The 24,134-nt window shown below is 47.2% G+C and overlaps 1 protein-coding gene across 18 annotated transcripts in view; it reads left to right on the top strand.

The window, feature by feature from the left end:
• Positions 1-24,134, top strand: part of LOC106561640 (neuronal cell adhesion molecule) — a 154,702-nt gene that overhangs the window by 88,445 nt on the left and 42,123 nt on the right. For all 18 annotated transcript variants that reach the window (XM_014125766.2, XM_014125782.2, XM_014125778.2 and 15 more), the window contains one exon: positions 23,052-23,237. In XM_014125766.2, the coding sequence (XP_013981241.2) occupies positions 23,147-23,237 (91 nt within the window). In that variant the 5' untranslated portion in view covers positions 23,052-23,146. The remainder of the gene's footprint in view (positions 1-23,051; positions 23,238-24,134) is intronic.

Raw genomic sequence — 24,134 nt, 5'->3', positions numbered from 1 at the left:
CAGAATGGACCCCACTGTATTGATACAGGTACATGTTATATTGTGGAGCAGATTGTGCCAGACTAATGTGACCCAACAACACTATGCATAGACAACAAGGCTGAATGACCCAGTGCTGACCATCAGCAGATTGTAAAGTGGTATGCAGTTAAAATAATGCTCATTGATACAGTAACTGGACTGTACTAGAAGGGCCTGGCTGTATACAGGAAGTTTACCATGGACTCACAGCATGCAGCACCCATCATCAAGAATGTCATTCAGCATCCAACAACCTACAAAATAACTGATTTGCTATGACAACAGGCCTGGGAGAAATAGGACTTTGTATAGTAAATAACATTAGTATAACAGGCACTCTTCTCAATCAAAGCCTTCAACTAAGGTAGGTAATAACAATTACGTATCACAGTCATAGCAGGCAAAACCTTGTTTAAATTAGCCACAGTCTGCTAAATCAATGTAAGAACCACTATGAGAAGACATGAGCGAATATGAGTGCAAGACAGACGAGTAGGACAGTAAAAGTTGTCATGGAGGTTGCCATTGTATGTGTAACACCACTAAGACCCCAGCTTGCTACTATGGCTTACTGTCATATATCACCTACGCTCAAAGCAAACTCCCCATATTGGCTCCCTCCTGACTGTGCTTCCACCCTTCAGAGAGTAAGCTATCGCTGTTTCATAACGTCCGGCGGACATCCTAGTTGGAAAACTACGATTTTAATCACACCTCTGTTGTTGTTTGGCCCGAAGAAGCTGAGATTCTTCAGGGCGAGTCCAGATGCTAAGTGTACAGTTGAGTTTTCTTATTTTTTCAACTTCTTTTTTTGTGAGTTGAAAAATGTTGGCTTTGTCTGTCTGTGGTTTTGTCCTTTTTCATATGTCTGTGTTTGATGAAGGTTGACATCTCTGTAGGCATGGAGATCAAAGGATAGGAGTGGATTGCCATGGATACAGAGTGCTGTTTGAAAGTGCTATTCCACGAGCTGCTCCTGCAGATGTAGTTTTGAAGGAGAGACTTGTCTTTAATGATCGCAGAGACATTTTACATCAAAGTGAAGTTGACTTTCAAAAACAGTTGTGTTTTGGCGAATCTCCAAAATGTTGCAATTTCAAAGCGGCTTTTAAATAGTGCAATTTTTTGATTCACAAGCGTCATATTCTATATTAAACAAACTTTTTGTACTCTTTGTACAAACTTTGAAATGTTTGTTGTCCAGAGATGGTGCAGATGTTAGGTGGCCCTATGAGAAGACAGCTCAGTGTGATGTGAGTCTTCTCTACACAGTGACGTTATATCAGCCTATTATACAGCCTATTATCCTATTATTCAACTTTGTTGTTGTTGGGCTAAAGTGTGCCGTTTATTTTTGTAGGGTGGGTATGTTTTTGTAGGGTGGGTATATTTTTGTAGGCTGGTTATGGTTTTGTAGGGTGGGTGGGTATATTTTTGTAGGGTGGGTATGGTTTTGTAGGGTGGTTATGGTTTTGTAGGGTGGGTTGGTATGTTTTGTAGGGTGGGTATATTTTTGTAGGGTGGGTATGTTTTTGTAGGGTGGGTTGGTATACTTTGTAGGGTGGTTATGTTTTTGTAGGGTGGGTGTCATGAATGTGTGTAGAAACGGACCAAGGCGCAGCATGAGTATCGTTCCACATCTTTATTATATTGTGAAACTTAGCCAAATGAACAATAAGCTATAAACAAAACACAAACCGTGACAACAGAGGTGCAACATGCACTAACTCAAAATAATCTCCCACAAACACAGGTGGGAAAAACAACTAAGTAATATGATCCCCAATTAGAGACAACGATGACCAGCTGCCTCTAATTGGGAATCATACAAAAACCCTGACATAGAAAAAAGAAACTAGAACACAACATAGAAAAATAAAGTATATAAAACCTCCCAGCCACACCCTGACCTACTCTACCATAGAAAATAAGAGCACTCTATGGTCAGGACGTGACAGTACCCCCCCCAAAGGTGCGGACTCTGGCTGCAAAACCTGAAACCAAAAGGGAGGGTTAGGATGGGTGTCTAGTGTTGGTGCTCTGGTGCAGAACGAAGAACCTTCTCATCCTGCGGATCTGCCAGTATTGGAGGCGGCTCTGGTGCAGGACGAAGAACCCTCTTATCCTGCGAATCCGCCAACATTGGAGGCGGCTCTGGTGCGGGACGAAGAACCCTCTCATCCTGCGGATCCGCCAACATTGGAGGTGGCTCTGGTGCAGGACGAAGAACCCTCTAATCCTGCGAATCCGCCAGCATCGGTGGAGGCTCCTGGCCGTCTCAGGAGGCTCCGGGCCGCGGACCGTCTCAGGAGGCTCTGAGCCGCGGACCGTCGTTGGAGGTTCCCGGGCCGCGGACCGTTGTTGGAGGTTCCGGACCGCGGACCGTCGTTGGAGGTTCCGGACCGTGGACCGTCGTTGGAGGTTCCGGACCGTGGACCGTCGTTGGAGGTTCCGGACTGTGGACCGTCGTTGGAGGTTCCGGACTGTGGACCGTCGTTGGAGGTTCCGGACTGGGAAACGTCGCCGGAAGCTCTGGACTGGCAACTGTCGCCGGAAGCTCTGGACTGGGAACTGTCGCCGGAAGCTCTGGACTGGGAACTGTCGCCGGAAGCTCTGGAACGGGAAGGCGCACTGGAGGCCTGATGCGTGGGGCCAGCACAGGTGGCGCCAGACTGGTAACACGCACCTCAGGGCGAGTGCGGAGAGCAGGCACAAGACGTATCTGACTGAGGACACGCACTTCAGAGAGAGTGCGAGGAGGAGGCACAGGACATACTGGGCTGTGGAGGCGCACTGGAGACCTGGTACGTAGAACCGGTGCAGGATATACTGGACCGTGGAGACGCACAGGAGGTCTGGAGCGTAGAGCTGGCACAACCCGTCCTGGCTGAATGCTCACTTTAGCCCGGCAAGTGCGGGGCGCTGGCACAGGACGCACTGGGCTGTGAAGGCGCACTGGCGACACAGTGCGTAGAGCCGTTGCAGGATATCCTGGACCGAGGAGACACACCAGAGACCAGGAGCGCTGAGCCAGCACAACCCGTCCTGGCTGAATGCTCACTTTAGCCTGGCAAATGCGGGGAGCCGGCAACGAGCGCACCGGGCTGTGAATGCGCACCGGAGATATGGTGTGCATCACCGCATAACACGGTGCCTGACTGGTCACACGCTCCCCACGGTAAGCACGGGGAGTTGGCTCAGGTCTAAAACCTGACTCCGCCAATCTCCCCGTGACAGTGGGTATGTTTTTGTAGGGTGGTTATGTTTTTGTAGGGTGGTTATGTTTTTGTAGGGTGGGTATGTTTTTGTAGGGTGGGTATGTTTTTGTAGGGTGGGTATATTTTGTAGGGTGGGTATATTTTGTAGGGTGGGTATGTTTTTGTAGGGTAGGTATGTTTTTGTTGGGTGGGTAGGTTTTTCTAGGGTGGGTAGGTTTTTCATGCCTACAAAGAAGTTACAAACTATTCACTCACTGAGAGTGTAAGGTAGGGTAGAGTTGGGTGGAGTAGAGTAGGGTTGAGTAGGGTGGAGTAGGGTAGAACATGGTAGAGTTGATTAGAGTAGAGTGGAGTAGGGTGGAGTAGGGTAGAACATGGTAGAGTAGAGTTGATTAGAGTAGAGTAGAGTGGAGTAGGGTGGAGTAGGGTGGAGTAGGGTGGAGTATGGTGGATTAGGGTGAGCAGGGTGGAGTAGTGCGAAGTATGGCAGAGTATGGTGGAGTAGAGTGGAGTAGGGTGGAGTATGCTGGAGTATGGTGGAGTAGGGTGCAGTAGGGTGGAGTATTGTGGAGTAGGGTGGAGTAGGGCAGAGTAGAGCGTAGCAGAGTAGGGCGGATTAGGGCGGAGTATGGTGGAGTATGGTAGAGTATGGTGGAGTAGGGTGGAGTATTGTGCAGTAGGGTGGTGTAGGTTGGAGTATTGTGGAGTGGGGTGGAGTAGGGTAGAGTAGAGTAGAGTAGAGTGGGGTAGAGTAGGGTGGGGTATGGTAGAGTAGAGTGGGGTGGAGTAGGGTGGAGTAGGGTGGAGTACTGTGTAGTAGGGTGGCGTAGGGTAGACTAGGGTGGAGTAGGGTGGGGTGGAGTAGGGTAGAGTAGAGTAGAGTAGGGTGGGGTAGGGTGGGGTATGGTAGAGTAGAGTGGGGTGGACTAGGGTGGAGTAGGGTGGAGTACTGTGTAGTAGGGTGGAGTAGGGTAGAGTAGGGTGGAGTAGGGTGGAGTAGGGTGGAGTACTGTGTAGTAGGGTGGAGTAGGGTGGAGTTGGGTAGAGTAGGGTGGAGTAGGGTGGAGAACTGTGTGGTAGGGTGGAGTAGGGTGGAGTAGGGTAGAGTAGGGTGGAGTAGGATGAAGTAGGGTGGAGTACTGTGTAGTAGGGTGGAGTAGGGTGGAGTAGGGTAGAGTAGGGTAGAGTAGAGTAGGGTGGGGTAGGGTGGGGTATGGTAGAGTAGAGTGGGGTGGGGTGGAGTAGGGTGGAGTAGGGTGGAGTACTGTGTAGTAGGGTGGAGTAGGGTGGAGTACTGTGTAGTAGGGTGGAGTAGGGTGGAGTAGGGTGGAGTACTGTGTAGTAGGGTGGAGTAGGGTGGAGTAGGGTAGAGTAGGGTGGAGTAGGGTGGAGTAGGGTAGAGTAGGGTGGAGTAGGATGGAGTAGGGTGGAGTACTGTGTAGTAGGGTGGAGTAGGGTAGAGTAGGGTAGAGTAGGGTAGAGTAGGGTGGAGTACGGTGGAGTAGGGTAGAGTAGGGTGGAGTAGGATGGAGTACTGTGTAGTAGGGTAGAGTAGGGTGGAGTAGGATGGAGTAGGATGGAGTACTGTGTAGTAGGATGGAGTAGGGTGGAGTAGGATGGAGTAGGATGGAGTACTGTGTAGTAGGGTGGAGTAGGGTGGAGTAGGGTGGAGTAGGATGGAGTACTGTGTAGTAGGGTAGAGTAGGGTGGAGTAGGGTGGAGTAGGGTGGAGTAGGATGGAGTAGGTTTTATGTTTTGTTTTTCTGAACAGCAGAAGTTCCCAAACTATTCAGCTGATGATAGTACTACACTCTCCTTCTGTGTTTGTCTATGGTAATGTGGTGCCACGGCTCAGTGTACCACACACACACACACACACACACACACACACACACACACACACACACACACACACACACACACACACACACACACACACACACACACACACACACACACACACACACACACACACACACACACACCAGGATAGCATTGACATGTCAGGGATAGTAGACACATCTCCTAGTAATTACAGTGTGGGGACCGTCAATCAAACCAAGGTCAAGTTCACATCCACAGCCTTTTCCTCTGAGTCTTGATCTGCTTTTAATGCCTGCCTTTCTGAAGTGTCTAAAGCCCTTAATGAGACACTGTGTAGGAGGCAGGAGTCAGACTGGTGGACAAACGCTACAGTCAGGACTCTGTAGTTTGCCTCGACTGGGGGGTGAGCTGCACGTCTCTAATCTGAATACTAAGAGCTTCTCTGTAGAGTGGTTCTGCTGATTAGCATTGGAGGGGAATCTGAATCTGAGATGTGTGTGTGTGTGTGTGTGTGTGTGTGTGTGTGTGTGTGTGTGTGTGTGTGTGTGTGTGTGTGTGTGTGTGTGTGTGTGTGTGTGTTACACATGGAATAAACAAACATACAGTCAATAACACAGTAGAAAAAAAGAAAAGTCTATATACATTGAGTGCAAATGAGGTGAGATAAGGGAGTTAAGGCAATAAATAGGCCATGGTGGCGAAGTAATTACAATATAGCAATTAAACACTGGAATGGTAGATGTGCAGAAGATGAATGTGCAAGTAGAGATACTGAGGTGCAAAGGAGCAAGATAAATAAATGAATACAGTATGGGGATGAGGTAGGTAGATAGATGGGCTGTTTACAGATGGGCTATGTACAGGTGCAGTGATCTGTGAGCTGCTCTGACAGCTGGTGCTTAAAGCTAGTGAGGGAGATAAGAGTCTCCAGCTTCAGTGATTTTTGCAGTTCATTCCAGTCATTGGCAGCAGAGAACTGGAAGGAAAGGCAGCCAAAGGAGGAATTGGCGTTGGGGGTGACCAGTGAGATATACCTGCTGGAGTGCGTGCTACGGGTGGGTGCTGATGTGGTGACCAGTGAGCTGAGATAAGGCGGGGCTTTACCTAGCAGAGACTTGTACATGACCTGGAGCCGGTGGGTTTGGCAACAAGTATGAAGCGATGGCCAGCCAACGAGAGCGTACAGATTGCAGTGGTGGGTAATATATGGGGCTTTGGTGACAAAATGGATGGCACTGTGATAGACTGCATCCAGTTTGTTGAGTGGAGTGTTGGAGGTTATTTTATAAATGACACAGATGAGACACAGACCCACTGAGTTCACATTAACCCTGGTCTCCCATTAACCTAGTCCAACTAGAGGTGTTCATTCAATCTATAGAGTTGAACTCAACCTATAGCACCCTATACATTAGCAGTCAACCTATAGCGCCCTATACATTAGCAGTCAACCTATAGCACCCTATACATTAGCAGTCAACCTATAGCGCCCTATACATTAGCAGTCAACCTATAGCGCCCTATACATTAGCAGTTAACCTATAGCGCCCTATACATTAGCAGTCAACCTATAGCGCCCTATACATTAGCAGTCAACCTATAGCGCCCTATACATTAGCAGTCAACCTATAGCGCCCTATACATTAACAGTCAACCTATAGCGCCCTATACATTAGCAGTCAACCTATAGCGCCCTATACATTAGCAGTCAACCTATAGCGCCCTATACATTAGCAGTCAACCTATAGCGCCCTATACATTAGCAGTCAACCTATAGCGCCCTATACATTAGCAGTCAACCTATAGCACCACTGACTGAGAGAGTAATGCTGGATTGACTAGGTTAAGTGGTAGTGACAGAGAGTAATACTGGAGTGACTAGGTTAAGTAGTAGTGACAGAGGGTAATGCTGGATTGACTAGGTTAAGTAGTAGTGACAGAGAGTAATGCTGGATTGACTAGGTTAAGTAGTAGTGACAGAGGGTAATGCTGGATTGACTAGGTTAAGTAGTAGTGACAGAGAGTAATGCTGGATTGACTAGGTTAAGTAGTAGTGACAGAGGGTAATGCTGGATTGACTAGGTTAAGTGGTAGTGACAGAGAGTAATGCTGGATTGACTAGGTTAAGTAGTAGTGACAGAGTACGAAGAAGTATGATAATGTATGCACTCCTATTGTAAGTCGCTGAGGATAAGAGTGGCTGCTAAATGACATGTAAATGTTAAAATAAGTAGGTCTAAACTGGATTTTTAATGTGGCTATTAGTGATGCACCCTATACATTAGCAGTCAACCTATCTATCGTAATATTATTTTTCAGAATATCAAAATCTTATTTTTGCGCTAGTCTGCTGTACTTGCACCAAAACAATTTGTTTTCAGACTTTTTATTTCAATGACTGATCAAAACGAATTTTCTCATTGGCCCTCTCTTGTCCCTCTGCAGCAGACATATGGTGAGCAATATGTTTAGAACTGTGATGGGACACAAACACACACACTCAGGGACACTCGAACACATGCATCATTATTTTATTTTTGTATTTATTGTTTGAATATCGTTGTTTTTATAATGTGTGTGACTGTTCTTGTCTATCAGTGTATCCGTGTTTTGTTACTTGTCATGTTCTGTGTTTTGTGTGGACTTTCCCAGCCCTACTGGCTATATCTGTTTACAGTGATATTCTACATACAGTATCCATCTAGAACAACAAGAGAATATGAAAGGATATAAATAACATGTTTATAGTTGTTGGTAACTGGATAAAGAGGGGTTTTATGGTTCAGCCCTGTACAGTGTAGTCTGGATGAAAAGGGGTCCGCTTGTTTTGACATCTGGGTCCTCTGTGGAACTCCCTTGACAACAGGACTTGTATTCATATGTTAACAACCGCAATTATTTGCATATCTCACCCCAATTATAAAACGTAATGAGGAGGATTATGGGTAACGTATCCTGAAACCAGGTCAGTGGAATTTCCATTGTGATGCTGTGGCCACAGATAAAGGGCCCGCGAGAGAGACTAGAAACGATCAGGCTAATATCATCCTCAAAAGCCCTGTTCAGAATACATCATATAGGCTATTATTTATATGAAGCTAATAACTAATGGCTCACTACCACCGGGGCTTTCAAATAATGGCTCACTACCACCGGGGCTTTCAAATAATGGCTCACTACCACCGGGGCTTTCAAATAATGGCTCACTACCACCGGGGCTTTCAAATAATGGCTCACAAAACCAAGGTGTAGGTTAAGTAGCGAGTTAACTGGGGTTGTTGTTATTTGGTCACTACTCAATGCTAATTTAGTGGCTAACAAGACAGTTATTATTACCCACGCTTAAACGTTTGGCGTCTCCCAGCGTTGCTGCACGGTGTCAGAATCACTGAACATGGCCAATCTGTATTTGATCCTATTGTTGAATCAGCAAAGATCCCCAGGCTTAGGCGTTGGTGTCTTCCAGCCCTCACTAGTCTGTGCAAACCCTGTATACGTCTCTGTAGACTTCTAATGACACAGCGAGATGACAATTGCCCATTAATGACAGGAAGTGACATCGTGAAAGACAGTAGTGTGAGCAGCCAATGGGAAGTCTCTTCCCACAGCCGCTGTAGGATCAGCCAATCTCATTCTGTGACTGGGGAGTCGTTCCCATCAGTATAATCTCTCTCATTCTGTGACTGGGGAGTCGTTCTCATCAGTATAATCTCTCTCATTCTGTGACTGGGGAGTCGTTCTCATCAGTATAATCTCTCTCATTCTGTGACTGGGGAGTCGTTCCCATCAGTATAATCTCTCTCATTCTGTGACTGGGGAGTCGTTCCCATCAGTATAATCTCTCTCATTCTGTGACTGGGGAGTCGTTCTCATCAGTATAATCTCTCTCATTCTGTGACTGGGGAGTCGTTCTCATCAGTATAACCTCTCTCATTCTGTGACTGGGGAGTCGTTCTCATCAGTATAATCTCTCTCATTCTGTGACTGGGGAGACATTCTCATCAGTATAATCTCTCTCATTCTGTGACTGGGGAGTCGTTCTCATCAGTATAATCTCTCTCATTCTGTGACTGGGGAGTCGTTCCCATCAGTATAATCTCTCTCATTCTGTGACTGGGGAGTCGTTCTCATCAGTATAATCTCTCTCATTCTGTGACTGGGGAGTCGTTCTCATCAGTATAATCTCTCTCATTCTGTGACTGGGGAGTCGTTCTCATCAGTATAATCTCTCTCATTCTGTGACTGGGGAGACATTCTCATCAGTATAATCTCTCTCATTCTGTGACTGGGGAGACATTCTCATCAGTATAATCTCTCTCATTCTGTACAGTACAGGAAACCCTGAGGTGTTACTACAGTCATGCAGAGGATCACGGGCTAACGGCTCAGTGCATGGGCCACTGATTATGGAAGTTAATTAGGACCATTTTGCATTTCCATGAGGGTGTTTGTGTGTGTGTGTGTGTGTGTGTGTGTGTGTGTGTGTGTGTGTGTGTGTGTGTGTGTGTGTGTGTGTGTGTGTGTGTGTGTGTGTGTGTGTGTGTGCCATAGTACAATACAGTAGAATGCAGATTTTTCTTACTGTTCTATTATTGTATCACATTGTCTGGGACACAATGCCGAATCTCAGTTATATATCATATAAATTATGGCATTATCTATTGTTGAAAGACTCAACATCAAGTTTAATTGAACTTTCTCTCTCTGTCTCTCTCTGTCTGTCTCTCTGTCTCTGTCTCTGTCTCTCTGTCTCTCTGTCTCTGTATCTCTCTCTCCTCTCTCTCTCTCTCTCTCTCTCTCTCTCTCTCTCTCTCTCTCTCTCTCTCACTACATTACATTCAGAGGGTAGCCAGCTCTAATCCCTACCAGGCCTATGGTCTGCACCGTCTGTGCTGTGAAGTGTCTGATGGGTGCTGAGCTGTCTTTGTTTCCCGGGGGCCTGAGTTGGCCTGACTGTCACGTTCCACAGGCAGTGTGTTATGCTCCATGTGCTGTGGTGATGCTGTCCATCTAACATACACACTCAACACAAACATAATCACGCACACACACAATCACACACACGCATGCACAATCACACACACACACACACGCACAGTCAACACACACACACACACACACACACACACACACACACACACACACACACACACACACACACACACACACACACACACACACACACACACACACACACACACACACACACACACCGACATGTGCACAAAACCAATTAGTTTGGAGACAGTGAATTGACTCAGCCTGGGAAAATGACAATGGGCTAATTCAAGAGGCCGGCTCAGTGTGTGTGTGTGTGTGTGTGTGTGTGTGTGTGTGTGTGTGTGTGTGTGTGTGTGTGTGTGTGTGTGTGTGTGTGTGTGTGTGTGTGTGTGTGTGTGTGTGTGTGTGTGTGTTTTGATTGTGCATGCGTGTGTGTGATTGTGTGTGTGTGTGTGTGTGTGTGTGTGTGTGTGTGTGTGTGTGTGTGTGTGTGTGTGTGTGTGTGTGTGTGTGTGTGTGTGTGTGTGTGTGTGTGTGAATGAAAGCAGAGACAGCTCAATGCAGCCTTTCCCTGAAAAATTGAACAGAGTAAAAGAGAGAGAGAAAGAGATGTCAGGAAGTCTTAAGGTGAACTGAACAGTAATTGCTGTTGGCCTCTCATCTGGGTGATAGTAATGATGTACATTGAAATAACAGACCGCTCAAAGCCTTTAGTGTCATGGCACTAGTTAGATCATAACCTGCTAAGTTAGTTGTAGTAATGGGATAGTTCCTACTCACATTAGAAACCTCTCTTTGCCTGTAGTGTCTCTAGCTACTAATGTAACTAGTTACAATGTGATAATATTAGTAATTAGTACTAGTTAGTTCTAGTAATGGTAGCCCATAGTCCCCTCTCTCATTAGAAATCAGATGGAGAGGTCAAATTCACGACCTGCGTTAGTTAGATTTGACTTATTCAGAAGATTATAAAAGATATAAAATGTAAGTATATAATCATACCTTCACCAGCTGTAGTCTAGCAGACTGCCAGTACGCTCTAGTAGTATTTGTATTGTGTTTAAATGGGCCATCTCATCTCCTGTCGGATGTTTATCAGATCTGTGCTGTCAGCTTTTGACACAGTACTCTCAAGACAACACTGTGTTTTATCTACTGGCTCAGCAGTCTGCTGCCATCTGAGCTTTATTGACTTTGGCTTCCCTGGTTGTGCCAGCACAGGGCATGGGGTGGCATAGTGGGTTAGTAATGGAAGTGGGGCATGGGGTGGCATAGTGGGTCAGTAATGGAAGTGGGGCATGGGGTGGCATAGTGGGTTAGTAATGGAAGTGGGGCATGGGGTGGCATAGTGGGTCAGTAATGGAAGTGGGGCATGGGGTGGCATAGTGGGTCAGTAATGGAAGTGGGGCATGGGGTGGCATAGTGGGTCAGTAATGAAAGTGGGGCATGGGGTGGCATAGTGGGTTAGTAATGGAAGTGGGGCATGGGGTGGCATAGTGGGTCAGTAATGGAAGTGGGGCATGGGGTGGCATAGTGGGTTAGTAATGGAAGTGGGGCATGGGGTGGCATAGTGGGTCAGTAATGGAAGTGGGGCATGGGGTGGCATAGTGGGTTAGTAATGGAAGTGGGGCATGGGGTGGCATAGTGGGTTAGTAATGGAAGTGGGGAATGGGGTGGCATAGTGGGTTAGTAATGGAAGTGGGGCATGGGGTGTCATAGTGGGTCAGTAATGGAAGTGGGGCATGGGGTGGCATAGTGGGTTAGTAATGGAAGTGGGGCATGGGGTGTCATAGTGGGTTAGTAATGGAAGTGGGGCATGGGGTGGCATAGTGGGTTAGTAATGGAAGTGGGGAATGGGGTGGCATAGTGGGTCAGTAATGGAAGTGGGGCATGGGGTGGCATAGTGGGTTAGTAATGGAAGTGGGCCATGGAAGTGGGGCATGGGCAAGACACCATTGTACAGGATCAGATTAGGTAGGCTTATACAGTGCCTTTGGTAAGTATTCAGACCCCTTGACTTCTTCCACAAAATATGATTGAATTGCTTTTTTTCCCTCATCAATCTATGCACAATACCCCACAATGACATCACAATACCCCATAATGACATCACAATACCCCATAATGACATCACAATACCCCATAATGACCAAGCAAAAACAGGTTTTTAGAAATGTTTAGCAAATTCATAATAAATAAAAAAATTGAAGTATTACATTTACATAACTATTCAGACCCTTTACTCAGTACTTTGTTGAAGCACCTTTGGCTACAGCCACGAGTATTCTTGGTTATGATGCTACAAGCTTGGCACACCTGTATTTGGGGAGTTTCTCCCATTCTTCTCTGCAGATTCTCACAAGCTCTCCTGAGATGTTAGATCAGGTTCAAGCCCGGGCTCTGCCTGTGCCACTCAAGGACATTCAGAGACTTGTCCCGAAGCCAATTCTTCGTTTTCTTGGCTCTATGCTTAGGGTTGTTGTCCTGTTGGAAGGTGAACCTTCACCCCAGTCTGAGGTCCTGAGCGCTCTGGAGCAGGTTTTCATCAAGGATCTCTCTCTACTTTGCTCCGCTCCATCTTCATGACTAGTCTCCCTCGATTGCTCAGTTTGGCCGGGTGTCCAGCTCTACGAAGAGTCTTGTGGTTCCAAACGTCTTCCATTTAAGAATGATGGAGGCCACTGTGTTCTTGGGGACCTTCAATGCTGCAGACATTTTTTGGTACTTTCCCCAGATCTGTGCCTCAACACAATCCAGTCTCGGATCTATACGGACAATTCCTTCGACCTCATGGCTTGGTTTTTGCTCTGACATGCACTGTTAACTGTGGGACATATAGACAGTTGTGTGCCTTTCCTAATCATGTCCAATCAACATCTCAAGGATGATCAATGGAAACAGGATGCACCTGAGTTCAATTTCATAGCAAAGGGTCTAAAAATGTATGTAAATAAGGTATTTCTGTTTTTAATTTTGTATAAATGTGTTAGAATTCCTCAGAACCTGTTTTCACTTTGTCATTATGGGGTATTGTGTATAGATTGTTGAGGATTTTTATTGAATATATTTTAGAATAAGGCTGTAACGTAACAAAATGTGGAAAAAGTCAAAGGGTCTGAATACTTTCCGAAGGCACTGTATGTTGGGCTAAGTTAGGGTGTGTGGGCACATCCATGTCTCTGTGAGTCTGTGTGTTGGGGTCAGGTGTATGGATGGTGTTTCTGGACCCAAGTTGGATGTATTGTGAAGGAGATGAACACCCTCAGGCTATGGAGGTGGTTGTCTCCTCTAGTGTGTTCCAGGCCCAGTGGTACCGCTGTGGTTTCGGGACTAGTGGCCTTGTTGGGTGGACTCAGTTACACAGCAGCACCTCTCTCAAGGACCCCCCCCCCCACACACACACACATACACACACACACTCCACTGACCAGCTGGAGGAGAAGAGTTGCTAAACCTCTTTAATTTTGTATGGAGCTGTGGCTCAGAGCGGTGGCTCAGAGCGGTGGCTCCCTCTCGGATAAGAATCCAGGGGCTTTGGGATTATAATGAACACATTTATTCCCTCCTCTCCTCCTGGCCTGTCATATTATTTCCTATTCTGTCCTATTCTGTCATATCCCCCCCTATTCTGTCCAATGCTGTCAGATTCTGTCCTCCTGGTCTCTATATACTAAATCAGCTCGTTCATGCTACGTTTCATGGCTTTAAAGAAATAGTGGCCACCACAGTGTGGCGTTAATAGCCTTGTTGTTGTGGAAAGAGATGGGTTTTGTTGACCTGACCTGATGATTTGACAGTACTGTACTGGAGGAAGGCTCATCGGGTCGAACGAAAGAGTGTGACTTTCGTTGTTTTCCTACAGTACAATATCTAGCATACAGTTTGAACTGGATATTTGCAGCTAGATAATAGAGTGAGTGATTGATTGAATGTATTTTAAAATACATAGATAACAGAGTGCTCCAGCTGGAGACGCCCTCCACATAATCATCAAGGATAACACAATAGAGCTGGAAAGCTTATTTCCATTGTGGTCCTCGGATGTGTTTCTTCTATGTTCTCCTTTATCAGGTTCTGGTCCAGTGCTCCTAGCCTCCTAGCCCTGCAATCGTAAATGAACTTGATGAAATGGCTTCCATGGATCTTATTGTATCAAATCCTCAGCCGGAGCTGTCGGCCAGTGTACACAGCCCCGTGATTGGCTGCCCCAGGCGAGTAATACAGGGTTTCCCTGGGGAGCTATAGTTCATTGCAGGGGCCAGGGCCATGTAGAAGACATTAACCCTCCTCCCCCAAGTCCTTCATCTATCAAGCACCAAGCATTGGCTCTAGGGGCTAGCCACTAAATCCATCTAACTATACCACTAACCAACACATCAGATCATCCATCTGTAACTCCACCACTAACCAACACATCAGATCATCCATCTGTAACTCCACCACTAACCAACACATCAGATCATCCATCTGTAACTCCACCACTAACCAACACATCAGATCATCCATCTGTAACTCCACCACTAACCAACACATCAGATCATCCATCTGTAACTCCACCACTAACCAACACATCAGATCATCCATCTGTAACTCCACCACTAACCAACACATCAGATCATCCATCTGTAACTCCACCACTAACCAACACATCAGATCATCCATCTGTAACTCCACCACTAACCAACACATCAGATCATCTATCTGTAACTCCACCACTAACCAACACATCAGATCATCTATCTGTAACTCCACCACTAACCAACACATCAGATCATCCATCTGTAACTCCACCACTAACCAACACATCAGATCATCTATCTGTAACTCCACCACTAACCAACACATCAGATCATCCATCTGTAACTCCACCACTAACCAACACATCAGATCATCCATCTGTAACTCCACCACTAACCAACACATCAGATCGTCCATCTGTAACTCCACCACTAACCAACACATCAGATCATCCATCTGTAACTCCACCACTAACCAACACATCAGATCGTCCATCTGTAACTCCACCACTAACCAACACATCAGATCGTCCATCTGTAACTCCAGGAAGTAGGGAGAATTAGGGGTTAATTCCCACTACTAAACCAAGCTGGGCTGAGCTGTAGCCTACAGGGCTGGCCCAGTTACACATGCACCACAGTTGCTGGAACCATGCTGGAAAGGACAATGTAAAATGAAAATCTCAGAGCCAGCACAGTATGGTCTGGTTTGGCACGATGGTGTAAAATGGGCAGACTACTGATGTGTCTAAGTACTATCAGACTCCCCCAGTCAGTCCTGGCCCCTGAGTCACCCTGCAGCTATGGGGGCTAGAAGAAAAAGATGGAGAGAGAGACGGAAAGAGGGCTGGCTTAGTTGGACCACATTATTACTTTATTGAGTAACACAAAAATCCCAAATCAAATATCACCGTCCGAGACAATCGGGCAGAGCACTTTATTCTGCTGTGCTGGAAGACTGTGACATTTTCATTAGATTTAGTGGGACACTGACCGGGCGCCTCAGGTGACATTGGCAAGAAGGCAGCAGGATAAAATCAGGTCATACTCCAATTCCTAAATGGAGAAAATGTCTCAATCTCTTCCGCAGAGCTGTGTAGTATTTCTACTGTTTGATGGTAGGGTATGCATGCATACCAAATGTATATAGGCTATTTTATGATGCTACTGTTGAATTACGTATGATTCGCTAAGATGTAAGGATATTCTGTTTCAATAGAGCACTTCCAAATTGGCTTAAAAAACGAGTAAGAGGCTGGTATTTCGAAGAGTCCTTGATTGTATTTCCAGGAATTGATCTCCTATTCTTATTCTTCTTGGCAATTGTTCCCTTTTTTCTTTGGCACCCCCCCCCCCCCTCCTTTCTCTCTCTCTGTCTTTTACTCTCTTCTGTCTCTCGCTCTCTCTCTCTCTCTCTGTCTCTTCTCTCTCTCTCTGCCTCTTCACTCTCTCTCTCTGACTCTCCTCTCTCTCTCTGACTCTCCTCTCTCTCTCTCTGACTCTCCTCTTTCTCTCTCTGACTCTCCTCTCTCTCTCTCTCTCTCTCTCCTCTCTCTCTCTCTCTCTGACTCTCCTCTCTCTCTCTCTCTCTCTCCTCTGTCTCTCTCTCTCTCTCCTCTCTTCTTTCTCAATCAGTTTCTTCTCTCGCTCTCTCTGACTCTCCTCTCTCTCTCTGACTCTCCTTTCTATCTCTCTCTCTCCTCTCTCTCTCTCTCCTCTCTTCTTTCTCAATCAGTTTCTTCTCTCGCTCTCTCTGACTCCTCTCTCTGACTCTCCCCCCTCTCTCTCTCTCTCTCTCGCTCTCTCTCAATTTAAATTTCAATTTAAAGGCTTTATTGGCATGGGAAACATATGTTTACATTGCCAAAGCAAGTGAAGTAGATAATAAACTAAAGTTAAATAAAACATTTAAATGAACAGTAAACATTACACTCACAGAAGTTCCAAAAGAATGAAGACATTTCAAATGTTATGTTATGTACAAATGGTTAAGGTATATAAATTAAAACAAATTAACATAATTATGGGTTGTATTTACAATGGTGTTTGTTCTTCACTAGTTGCCCTTTTCTTGTGGCAACAGGTCACAAATCTTGCTGTTGTGATGGCACACTGGTATTTCACCCAATAGATATGGGAGTTTATCATTGTGGGCAAAAAACACACACAGTTTATCATTGTGGGCAATGTGTACATAGCCTGTCTTCTCTTGAGAGCCAGGTCTGCCTACGGCAGCCTTTCTCAATAGCAAGGCTATGCTGACTGAGTCTGTACATAGTCAAAGCTTTCCTTTAATTTGGGACAGTCACAGTGGTCAGGTATTCTGCCACTGTGTACTCTCTGTTTAGGGCCAAATAACATTCTAATTTGCAAAAAAAAATTGTTGATTCTTTCCAATATGTCAAGTAACTATCTTTTTGTTTTCTCATGATTTGGTTGGGTCTAATTGTATTGCTGTCCTGGGGCTCTGTGGGGTCTGTTTGTGTTTGTGAACAGAGCCCCAGGACCAGTGAGGGCTTTGTTATCGAAGATTTGGGAATCGCTTCCTTTTAGGTGGTTGTAGAATTGAATGGCTCTTTCCTGGATTTTGATAATTAGCGGGTATCGGCCTAATTCTGTTCTGCATGCATTATTTGGTGTTTTACATTGTACACAGAGGATATTTTTGCAGAATTCTGCATGCAGAGTCTCAATTTGGTGTTTGTCACATTTTGTAAATTCTTGGTTTGTGAGCGGACCCCAGATCTTACAACCATAAAGGGCAATGGGTTATATAACTGATTCAAGTATTTGTAGCCAGATCCTAATTGGTATGTCCAATTTTATGTTCATTTTGATGGCATAGAAGGCCCTTCTTGCCTTGTCTCTCAGATCGTTCACAGCTTTGTGGAAGTTACCTGTGACATTGATGTTTAGATCGAGGTATGTATATTTTTTTGTGTGCTCTAGGGCAACGGTGTCTAGATGGATTTTGTATTTGTGGTCCTGGCAACTTGACCTTTTTTGGAACACCATTATTTTTGTCTTACTGAGATTTACTGTCAGGGCCCAGGTCTGAAAGAATCTGTGCAGAAGATCTAGGTGCTGCTGTAGGCTCTCCTTGATTGGGGACAGAAGCACCAGATTATCAGCAAACAGTAGACATTTGACTTCAGATTCTAGTAGGGTGAGACCGGGGGCTGCAGACTGGTCTAGTGCCATCGCCAATTCGTTGATATATATGTTGAAGAGGTTGCGGCTTAAGCTGTATCCCTGTCTCACCCCACAGCCATGTGGAAAGAAATGTGTGTTTTTTGCCAATTTTTTAATGCAGAGGATTTTCCCGAGGTTGCGGTTGACGCATATCCCACAGTAGTTATTGGGGTCAAATTTGTCTCCACTTTTGTGGATTGGGGTGATCAGTCCTTGGTTACAAATTTTGGGGAAGATGCCAGAGCTAAGGATGATGTTAAAGAGTATAGCCAATTGTAAGTTTAGCCAATTGGAATTTGTGGTCTGTATATTTTATAATTTCATTGAGGATACCATCAACACTGCAGGCCTTATTGGGTTGGAGGGTTTGTATTTTGTCCTGTAGTTCATTCAATGTTTTGGAGAATCCCGTGGGTTCTGGTAGTCTTTAATAGATGATTCTAAGATTTGTATTTGATCATGTATATGTTTTGCCTGTTTGTTCTTTGTTATAGGGCCAAAAAGATTGGAGAAGTGGTTTACCCATACATCTCTGTTTTGGATAGATAACTCTTCGTGTTGTTGTTTGTTTAGTGTTTTCCTATTTTCCCAGAAGTGGTTAGAGTCTATGGATTCTTCAATTACATTGAGCTGATTTCTGATGTGCTGTTCCTTCTTTTTCCGAGGGTATTTCTGTATTGTTTTAGTGATTCCCCATAGTGAAGGCGTAGGCTCAGGTTTTCTGGGTCTCTATGTTTTTGGTTGGATAGGTTTCTCAATTTCTTTCTTAGGTTTTTGTTTTCTTCATCAAACCATTTGTCATTGTTGTTCATTTTCTTAGTTATCTGCTTGAAATGTTTAGATTTGATAGAGAAGCTGAGAGGTCAAATATACTGTTTAGGTTTTCTACTGCCAAGTTTACACCTTCACTATTACAGTGGAATGTTTTGTCCAGGAAGTTATCTAAAAGGATGTGGCTGGTGGTGTTGTGGTCTGGATGTAGGTCCTCTCGGCGTGGGTCCTCTATGTGTAGGTCCGGGGGGGGGGGTCTCGCTGGTCTGGGAAGGGTGTTGATCTGTTGCTCTTGTGTGAAGTGTTGGGGCTGCGGGTGAGGGCGATGTCCTTTAGGGTCCGGGCGAAGGTGGGCACTGCTGCCTTGTATAGGTGGACCTGGTCATAGAGGCTGTTCAAGTCCAGGGTGGAGTGGTGGGCCAGGTAAACATTTGGTTTTGAGGCACAGTCACAGGAAATACTTGCGTTTACCCGCTGTATGGTAGCAGGTCTTTTTGTGGTAGCAGGGTGGAGATAACCACTTGTGCGTTGGGGAAAGTGGAAGAAGCTTTTTCAATCACTCCCTTGAGTGCTGTGGCCACCCTTTCCTGCTGTGTTCTCAGGTGGTTTGTGCCTGTGTGTATTATTATGTGGCTTGGTGGCCCTAGTTGGTCGTCAGACAGAAGGTCTAGGGCGCATTGGGTTCTCTTTCTCTCTCTCTCTCTCTCTCTCTGTCTCTTTCTCTCCTCTTTCCTCTCTCTCTCCTCTCTCTCTGTCTCTTCTCTCTCTTTCTCTCTCTAGGTTGGATAGTGGCATAATGACATTGTTAAGCTGCCTGGCAACAAGCGAGCCCCTTCATTTCCTGCTCCATATCTTCACAAGTGTCAACTTTATATAGTACATAAAGCCACAATCTGAGGGACAGTTAATAGTTACAACAGTAGCTATTGCAGATTGCAACTTTAATATTGGGTGAATAACCCTCTGGTTACATTGCATAATGATGAACCTGATGCAATTAACACTCAGTTAATCAATTAACACTCAGTCTATCAATTAACACTCAGATTTCCATCATTAGGTGCAATACTATCCCCTTCAATGAAGTTGAACATAGAAACACAGCCCTCATCCACACAGTGGTGCATCACAGCAATCTAACTATCCTAGAGATTCTACAACAAACCATATCCCATAACCATAACCCTATCTCTGCTTCTCTCATTACTGATGCGTGCTGATGTCTGTCAGCTACCTTCTCTACTTCCTTGGTTGTCAGGGTTCTGCCTGTGACCTAATTTCAGTCAGTCAGTCAGACAGAAAGACAGATTAGAGGATGGGAGAGGAGGGGAGGGGAGGAGAGAGGGGAAGGGAGAAGAGGAGAGAGGGGAGGGGAGGAGAGAGGGGAGGGGAGGGGAGGAGAGGAGAGAGGGGAGGGGAGGAGGGAGGGGAGGGGAGGAGCAAGGGGAGGGGAGGGGAGGAGAGGAGAGGAGAGGAGAGAGGGGAGGAGAGGAGAGAGGGGAGGGGAGAAGCAAGGGGAGGGGAGGGGAGGAGAGAGGGGAGGGGAGGAGCAAGGGGAGGGGAGGAGAGGAGAGAGGGGAGGAGAGGAGAGAGGGGAGGGGAGAAGCAAGGGGAGGGGAGGAGAGAGGGGAGGGGAGGGAAGGGGAAAAGAGGAGAGAGGGGAGGGGAGAAGCAAGGGGAGAGAGGGGAGGGGAGGAGAGGAGAGAGGGGAGGGAAGGGGAGGAGAGGAGAGAGGGGAGGAGAGAGGGGAGGGGAGGAGGGAGGGGAGGGGAGGAGGGAGGGGAGGGGAGGAGCAAGGGGAGGGTAGGGGAGGAGAGGAGAGAGAGGGGAGGAGAGGAGAGAGGGGAGGGGAGAAGCAAGGGGAGGGGAGGAGGAGGGGAGGGGAGGAGCAAGGGGAGGGGAGGAGAGGAGAGAGGAGGGGAGAGGAGAGAGGGGAGGGGAGAAGCAAGGGGAGGGGAGGGGAGGAGAGGGGAGGAGAGAGGGGAGGGGAGAAGCAAGGGGAGGGGAGGAGAGAGGGGAGGGGAGGAGCAAGGGGAGGGGAGGGGAGGAGAGGAGAGAGGGGAGGGGAGGGAAGGGGAGGAGAGGAGAGGAGAGAGGGGAGGGGAGAAGCAAGGGGAGGGGAGGGGAGGAGAGGAGAGAGGGGAGGGGAGGAGAGAGGGGAGGGGAGGAGGGAGGGGAGGGGAGGAGGGAGGGGAGGGGAGGAGCAAGGGGAGAGAGGGGAGGGGAGGAGAGGAGAGAGGGGAGGGGAGGGAAGGGGTGGAGAGGAGAGAGGGGAGGAGAGGAGAGGAGAGGAGAGAGGGGAGGAGAGGAGAGAGGGGAGGGGAGGAGGGAGGGGAGGGGAGGAGCAAGGGGAGGGGAGGGGAGGAGAGGAGAGAGGGGAGGAGAGGAGAGAGGGGACGGGAGAAGCAAGGGGAGGAGAGAGGGGAGGGGAGGAGCAAGGGGAGGGGAGGAGAGGAGAGGAGAGAGGGGAGGGGAGGAGAGAGGGGAGGGGAGAAGCAAGGGGAGGGGAGGGGAGGAGAGAGGGGAGGGGAAGGAAGGGGAGGAGAGGAGAGGAGAGAGGGGAGGGGAGGGGAGGAGAGGAGAGAGGGGAGGAGAGGAGAGAGGGGAGGGGAGAAGCAAGGGGAGGGGAGGGGAGGAGAGAGGGGAGGGGAGGAGCAAGGGGAGGGGAGGGGAGGAGAGGAGAGAGGGGAGGGGAGGGAAGGGGAGGAGAGGAGAGGAGAGAGGGGAGGGGAGAAGCAAGGGGAGGGGAGGGGAGGAGAGGAGAGAGGGGAGGGGAGGAGGACCTGAGCCCTTGGACCATGCCTCAGGACTACCTGGTATGATGACTCCTTGCTGTCCCCAGTCCACCTGGCCGTGCTGCTGCTCCAGTTTCAACTGTTCTGCCTGCGGCTATGGAACCCTGACCTGTTCACCGGACGTGCTTGTTGCACCCTCGACAACTACTATGATTATTATTATTTGACCATGCTGGTCATTTATGAACATTTTAACATCTTGACCAAGTTCTGTTATAATATCCACCCTGCACAGCCAGAAGAGGACTGGCCATCCCTCATAGCCTGGTTCCTCTCTAGGTTTCTTCCTAGGTTTTTGGCCTTTCTAGGGAGTTTTTCCTAGGGAGTTTTTCCTAGCCACCGTGCTTCTTTCACATGCTTTGCTTGCTGTTTGGGGTTTTAGGCTGGATTTCTGTACAGCAGAGGAGAGAGGAGAGGAGAGAGGAGAGGGGAGAGGGGAGGAGAGGAGAGGAGAGGAGAGGAGAGGAGAGGAGAGGAGAGGAGAGGAGAGGAGAGGAGAGGAGAGGAGAGGAGAGGAGAGGAGAGGAGAGGAGAGAGGAGAGGTGAGGAGAGGAGAGAGGGGAGGAGAGTTATCCACTGGCAGCATGTCATCTGAGGTTGAGGACTGATGTGATCGATATGGCAGTAGCTTAATGGTACTAACGTCATGGCAGTGAATCAGCTATATGAATCCGTGTGGGCCACGTCGCTCCCCAATGGAGCACACTACACACACACACACACACACACGCACGCACGCACGCACGCACACACACACACACACACACACACACACACACACACACACACACACACACACACACACACACACACACACACACACACACACACACACACACACACACACACACACACACACATTCATCAGAGCGCACTAGATCAAAACAATTGTTCACATCTCCCAGCTAAGTCCATCTCCATCTGCATAGAAACTACCTTGGATCCACAGTCACACAGCGACAGCCACCTGTATCTGTCTCTCTAGAGTGAATAATGACTTCACCTGCTATTGATTTAACTGTACATCTGAAACGTGACACAGTCTCAGTCACCTGCTATTGATTTAACTGTACATCTGAAACGTGGCACAGTCTCAGTCACCTGCTATTGATTTAACTATACATCTGAAACGTGACACAGTCTCAGTCACCTGCTATTGATTTAACTGTACATCTGAAACGTGACACAGTCTCAGTCACCTGCTATTGATTTAACTGTACATCTGAAACGTGACACAGTCTCAGTCACCTGCTATTGATTTAACTATACATCTGAAACGTGGCACAGTCTCAGTCACCTGCTATTGATTTAACTATACATCTGAAACGTGACACAGTCTCAGTCACCTGCTATTGATCTAACTGTACATCTGAAACGTGACACAGTCTCAGTCACCTGCTATTGATTTAACTATACATCTGAAACGTGACACAGTCTCAGTCACCTGCTATTGATCTAACTGTACATCTGAAACGTGACACAGTCTCAGTCACCTGCTATTGATCTAACTGTACATCTGAAACGGTCTCAGTCTCTTCTCAGTCTCTTGATTTATGACCATAGATACTGGAGAGGATGTGCTTTGCCTTTTCATCTGAATAATGTATGTTCCTATATGTTCCTCCTATTTTTCCTCTTCTCCATTTTTCTCGAACTCTCTCTCTTTCTCCCGCTCTCTCTTTCTCCATCTTTCTCTCTCTCTCTCTCTTTAGTTGTAAATGTGCACGAGTCTGAGCCGTTCTGATTGAGGAGAGAGGCGGGTCTTATCTGCGTCTGGGGGGAGGACCTTCGTGTCAGATAACCAATCATGGAGAGGACGAGGACGAGGCTGGGTGCAGCAGTGTTCCTGATGCTGATCTTGGGTCACCTAGGCAACGCTCTGGAGGTCCCACTAGACCGTAAGAAGAACTATGAACACATCACATTCATTATATTGCTGTGGAGTCTGGAAGAGGTTGTAATAACCTCTAAAGAGGCAGACCTATTTTAGTTTGTCGCTCCCACTAGACTGAAAGAACTAAACACATCACTTTCAAGCAAAGTCAAAGTTTGTTTATCCTCCATCTCTCTTTCTCTCCCGCTCCCTCTCCCTCCATGTATATCCCTCTGCCTCTGCTTCTTTCTCTCCCTCTCCCTCCCTGTATATCCCTCTGCCTCTGCTTCTCTCTCTCCCTCCCTGTATATCCCTCTGCCTCTGCTTCTCTCTCTCCCTCCCTGTATATCCCTCTGCCTCTGCTTCTCTCTCTCCCTCCCTGTATATCCCTCTGCCTCTGCTTCTCTCTCTCTCTCTCCCTCTCCCTCCCTGTATATCCCTCTGCCTCTGCTTCTCTCTCTCCCCTCCCTGTATATCCCTCTGCCTCTGCTTCTCTCTCTCCCTCCCTGTATATCCCTCTGCCTCTGCTTCTCTCTCTCTCTCCCTCTCCCTCCCTGTATATCCCTCTGCCTCTGCTTCTCTCTCTCCCTCCCTGTATATCCCTCTGCCTCTGCTTCTCTCTCTCCCTCCCTGTATATCCCTCTGCCTCTGCTTCTCTCTCTCTCTCCCTCTCCCTCCCTGTATATCCCTCTGCCTCTGCTTCTCTCTCTCTCTCCCTCTCCCTCCCTGTATATTCCTCTGCCTCTGCTTCTCCCTCTCCCTCCCTGTATATCCCTCTGCCTCTGCTTCTCTCTCTCCCTCTTCCTTTCTCTCTATATTTCTCTCTTTCTCTCTTTCTGTCTCTCTCTCTCTCTCTCTCTCTCTCTCTCTCTCTCTCTCTCTCTTCTTTCTTTCTTTCTTTCTTTCATTCTCTCTCTTTATC

Source organism: Salmo salar, chromosome ssa10, assembly GCF_905237065.1.
Source record: "Salmo salar chromosome ssa10, Ssal_v3.1, whole genome shotgun sequence".
Classification (NCBI taxonomy): Eukaryota; Metazoa; Chordata; class Actinopteri; order Salmoniformes; family Salmonidae; genus Salmo; species Salmo salar.
The sequence above is the reverse complement of the archived record's forward strand: the minus strand, read 5'-3'. Positions and strand labels throughout refer to the sequence as shown.